Source organism: Cyprinodon variegatus, unplaced genomic scaffold, assembly GCF_000732505.1.
Source record: "Cyprinodon variegatus isolate N-32 unplaced genomic scaffold, C_variegatus-1.0 Scaffold589, whole genome shotgun sequence".
In the NCBI taxonomy this organism is placed as follows: Eukaryota; Metazoa; Chordata; class Actinopteri; order Cyprinodontiformes; family Cyprinodontidae; genus Cyprinodon; species Cyprinodon variegatus.
In genome coordinates, this window is record NW_015151042.1 from 359170 (window position 1) to 364711 (window position 5542).

A 5542-nucleotide genomic window follows, 5' to 3' on the forward strand; every position below is an offset into this window, starting at 1 on the left:
AAAACTACTTCAATAAATGAATCAAACTGAACATGAACGACCAATAGCAAACGAAGGAAGAGCCGTTTTATGTGCTTCGTGTAATCTTAAGGCATGACTGCTGAACGCATTGTTGGAAATGAATTAGAACGTCTCCTTGATCATTTTATGCAGATTGCTCGGCGTGCCTCAAAGACGCAACAAAGGAATCTGATTCATTAGATCTACTCTGTTAATGACATGGTTTCTGTTTTGGACAGACACTATGGAGAATTGGGACGAGAAGAAGCTGGAGGAGGTGGTCAACAAAAAACACGGAGAGGCAGAGAAGAAGAAAGCCAAAACACAAATCGTGAGTGTGACCAATGAAGGATCGCCGTTGGTGTAAATCTGCTGAACTTATATTATTTAAAATATATATTTAAAATGAAACGGTCCAGGTTTAATTAGAGGGTAATTACTGTTTAATAGTTAACTCTTTGCTCTGTGTCCTGTTTGTTTGCAGGTGTGTAAGTACTTCCTGGACGCCATAGAGAATAATAAATACGGCTGGTTCTGGGTGTGTCCAGGAGGGGGCGACAACTGCATGTACAGGCATGCCCTCCCACCTGGTTTTGTACTAAAGAAAGACAAGAAGAAGGAAGAGAAAGAGGAGGAGATCTCATTGGAGGAGCTGATAGAGAGCGAGGTGAGAGGGATGGATCCCTGTTTGGGATGTTGTTGTTTGCTTTGTCTTTAAAGATGGCGGAAAAATAAAAATCCAACCATCAGAGTTTAGTCTGCTTTGTTCTGCAATCCTGGAAAGTTTGATCCGTTAAAAGCTTTGACTGTTTGAACTAAGTAAACAGATATTAGCATCATCAGTTTTGTTCCTTTATTTATGCAAGCAAAGAAAGTTAATTTTTGTGTGTTTTTTTTTATGAAATGCAATCCAGAAATGAAACTTTTAATTAAAAAAATTCATTTTGTGAGGAAAAAAAATGTATATTTAAAATCTATTCCCTTCAGAGCGGGCGTTCCTCTGGAGTGATGGGAGAAAATAATGTTCTATTGGTCTGTGCTTGAATTGAGCTCCATATGAAGAGAATTTGATTTGTGAAATAAAAAGAAAGAGAAAGCAATTTGTTAAACTCAATCTGGGGGAAAAAGTATAAAATATCTTAAAGAGTTTAAATAACTTTCTAATATATATGAAATCTGTAAAAAGAAAAAAAAAATGTAATTAAAAAGACATTAAAAAAGAAAAATCAGAGAAAGCACCAAAGTTACACTAGAAAAAATTTTAAATGAGTCCCGTTTACTTGACCATCTATACGTTTGTCAATAAAGTTTGTCAAATGCAAAAAAAGAAAAAGGAAGTGAGAGCAAAGCAGAGCCTGCCTCCTCCATCCGTGGGTTTAATCCGTACCCCTGCTCTCATCCCTGTGTGCAGCGAGCAGCTCTGGGTCCAAACGTAACTCGGATCACCCTGGAGACCTTCCTGGCTTGGAAGAAGAGGAAAAGGCAGGAGAAGGTCGGCATTCCTCTAACCATCAGGATTCGGGTTGTTTTAGCGGCACCAGAATGTGGATCTGTTGCAGAAATAAGAGCGATTCGTAAACCGTTCTGTTACAGGTGGATAAAGCCAGAGAGGAGATGGAGAAAAAGAAGGCAGACTTCAAGGCTGGAAAGTCTCTGATTGTAAGTAAACGCTCGGTTTGCAGCCGGACGCTTCCACACCTCTGCTCTGATAACACACGGCTTCCCTCTGATTGCTGTGCAGGTGAGCGGCCGCGAGGTGTTTGAGTTCAGGCCGGAGCTGGTGGACGACGACGACGATGAGGCCGATGATACTAAATACGCCGAAGAGACCAAGGACGAGTATGAGGGAGAGGTGAATATGTCAACAAATGGTTTTTCATTATTTTTATAATTTTCTGACTTCACACTGAGCTCAATGTTCAGTCAGCTAACTGGTCTATTGAAAGATAATTATCAAAATGAATTGAATATTTGAAATAAAATGAACATTTCTTCTTTCAGACCGACGTCACAGATGTCCAGGACATAGACTTATCCCGTTTTGTTCCACAAGAGGTGGATCATTCAGGTATTACAGTAGCATCTACGGACCGATTCACCTCCAGAACCGAGACGGAAAAGTTGGACAACGGTAAGAAAATCAGCTGACGCTAATTCTGACTTTATTTTTATTTATTTTAAAAGGTTAAGTTTGAGGAAACATAGTATATGTTACCAATGTCTGATCTTTACTGTGTAAATGGAGGGAGACCCAGATATTGCCTTTTAAACGACCAGGGCCGAAAATATCGGATTAATCAATTAGTAAAATAATCTTTAACTCATTGAGTAATCAATGAATCGTTAACCGGAGTATAGAGCAGTAATTATACCAAGATTGTAAAAAAATAAAATAAAAAAATGTATACATTTTGCATTTAAGATAGAAAAAACTTCCTGCTGAGATGCATGAAAAACATGATCTTCTGCTCTGGTGCATAAAACATGTTCATGGTTTGGATGCTTCAGTGTTGATCAATCATTTAGAGAATTAAGGAGTGAAGGTGGATGACTGAATGCATCTAAATTAACTTTATTGATCTCATATTGGAGAAATGTGCCTAAACTGATTTGGTTTCTTCTGATTTCCTGTTTAGATGTTTGACTCAGTTTTTTCCTTTTTATACCTTTGCAGAGGAGCACCTGAACGGCGCGTGCGGCGGCACTGAGGCGAACGGCCTTTCGGGAGCAGAAGACGGTGGAGGGGAGGAAGAAGACGTGCCAGTTGATGAAAATCTATTTACAGGAGAAGATCTGGAGGAGCTGGATGAAGAACTGAACACGTTGGGGCTGGAAGACTGAGATTGAGGCGGCGACTAAAGGGAACGCCTGATGGATGCATGGAGCTAAACATCAAAGACCAGACATTTGGATGATTTTAACCTTCAGAGACTCCAGTAATAAAGCCTGATTATCTCATGACATCACTTCCTGCCTCTGCGCCCCGTGTTCTCAGCGGATTTCCTGCCGGTGATGATTTGGGCCAGCTCCATGATTGCTGTCATTCAGAGTTCTTGGTGCACTTTGGATCACCTGATAAACCTTGTTGGCTAACATTTAACAGTTTATTCAGCCTCCATCTTTCTCTGTGGGATCAGTTCAATAAGATATTTAGTGAAGAGCAGATGGAGCTCTGGGATTGTCACTGTTAAGCAGGATTTAGTGTAAAGATGCACTTTTTCTCAACAAATCCATCATTTCTTTTTAATGATTTGAAACTTCTTCCAAAATCCAGTCCTTTCTTCATGAACATTACCTTCATCTCTCGAGGGCAGATTTGTGCTCATTGCCAGCTGCATATTGTAAATAATCTCTTGAGATTCCTCCTGACTAAATAAAATGACTCTACATTCATCTTGTCTTTTTTTTTCTTTAGAAAATCAGTTACTGTTTTCTTTAGTGTTTGGCTGAAAATGGGTTCTCTGATAACAATCTACCAGAGTATGGAGGGAAATTAAAATTAATCAAAAAGGTTCTGTTTTCTAAGATTTTTTTTTTTCATTTTATACTAGATATATTTTTCCTATTTTATTCAAATAAGAAATTCACACGTTTCATATTTCTCTTTCAGATTCTGTTTCCCATATTTTCTTTTTTCTGGAGTTAGATTGAGTTTAGTTTGAAGAGCAAAAGTTTGCATGTTCGCTTGAACTGGAAAGGATGTAAAATCTGTCAAATTCTATTTGAAAAGGATGCAATTTGTTCCTCTCGTATCTGAAAAAGAAATGAACGACTTAAAGGTATAAAATCTGTAAAAAAAAAAAAAAAAGTATAAGTATTTGTTTGGAGAAATAAAAAGGCAAAGTTACCTTCAAGGCTTTTTAATCAAAGTTTTTCAGTTTCATTTCCTGATTCCAATCAAAATCTGTTTTGTTTGTGGAAAAAGAGGGGCAAAGTTCACTCCATACCAAAGCCCTGGAGCCTTTTTGGCAACGATGGAACGTCTCTCCTTGAAGTTCTTGATGCCATAGATTGTTGACTGAGGTGCAATCTTTCTAGCTGCCATTCTCTTTCCTGTTTGGCCATTTTTGTGCAGTGCAATGATGACTGCATGTGTTTTAGAGATAACCATGGTTCACAGAAGAGAAACAATGATGCCAAGCACCAGCCTCTTTTTAAAGTGTCCAGTGGTGTCATTCTGACTTAATCCTGACAGATTGATCTCTCTGTCCTCATTACTACCCACACCTGTGTTAATGGAGCAATCACTGAAACCATGTTAGCTGCTCCTTTAAGGCAGGGCTGCAATGATGTTGAAATGTGTTTTTTGGGGATAAAGTTCATTTTCTAGGAAAATATTGACTTTGCAATTAATTGCTGTTACGCTGATCAGTCTTTATAACATTCTGGAGTTTATGCAAATTGCCGTTATAAAAACTGAAGCAGTAGACTTTGTAAATATTAACATTTGAATCATTCTCAAAACTTTTGGCCATGACTGCAGACCAGCTGTTTCCAAACTTTTCTGGGTGGGACCCTCAATGATTTTAAACTATTTTTCCGCCTCTTAACTCTGTTTCCTTTTACATTTAATCAAAATTTGAGACTTAGAAAAAGTTTATTTCAACACAATTTAATGCAATCACTTTTATTTAACACATCATCTCAAAGCACTTTACACAGTGTTCAGTCAGATTTGGTAAAAGGAAAACCAGCATCAAGTTTGCAGGATTCCCTCTTTCTGGCAGATGGTAGATTTTTTCTTAAATTCTGTCGTTGACTCTTCAGCAATCCCTCACAATGAACATGCATGCAGTGACTGTGGAGAGGAAAACTCCCTTTTAACAGGAAGAAACCTGCAGCATAATCAGACTCGTCACCGAGGATCTGCTGAGGACGACTGGGGTTCAAAGGAGGCAGAAGTAGACAAAAGAAACATGGAAGCACTGATCTATAAATACTTTCAATGTTAAAGTTAGCAGTAAACTAGCTCCATAGATGGATCTGTCTAGGAAATAAGGATGAAAGAGCACATGGAGCTAAGCACAGTCAAAGCTGAGCCCATTATACAAAAATGGGACTAAACACTGAAACAGGCCTGACTATAATGATGATACAGGTGTATAGATGGATACCGGTTAGAGTTTCCAACTTCTTTATTTAAAGCTTTCAATTAAACATAAAAGATTAGTTAAGAGAGCAATAAAAAGAAAACTTAAAAAAAAATTGACCTCCTTGGGATGGACTGAGCTAAACAGACCCTCACATAAAGATCTGGAGATCACCATAGATACAAAGATGTCTTTTTTTTTTTTTTTTAAACAGACATTTTTATCATTGTGCAGCATTTCATATATAACCTCTGATTACTTTAGTTTTACAGGAAAAACATTCCTAACCACATTATCACCATGCAAGGAAAGACTAGGCTTACACTCTGCTGCCCCCTTTTGGTTCAGGAGGTTATTACACCGAAGATCTACATTTTAAAGGAAAAGTCTGCTCATATTCTGAGTATAAACTTCTGAAAGTACTTTAAATATGAAATTATTACATACTGTTC

The 5542-nt window shown here is 37.9% G+C and overlaps 1 protein-coding gene across 1 annotated transcript in view; it reads left to right on the plus strand.

The window, feature by feature from the left end:
- Window positions 1–3397, plus strand: part of zc3h15 (zinc finger CCCH-type containing 15) — an 11114-nt gene extending 7717 nt beyond the window's left edge. Inside the window, exons 5-11 of the mRNA XM_015392387.1 lie at window positions 240–331; window positions 485–667; window positions 1412–1492; window positions 1594–1659; window positions 1742–1852; window positions 2002–2131; window positions 2675–3397. Coding sequence (XP_015247873.1) covers window positions 240–331; window positions 485–667; window positions 1412–1492; window positions 1594–1659; window positions 1742–1852; window positions 2002–2131; window positions 2675–2841 — 830 coding nt within the window. The 3' untranslated portion in view covers window positions 2842–3397. The remainder of the gene's footprint in view (window positions 1–239; window positions 332–484; window positions 668–1411; window positions 1493–1593; window positions 1660–1741; window positions 1853–2001; window positions 2132–2674) is intronic.
- Window positions 3398–5542: the final 2145 nt, after the last annotated feature.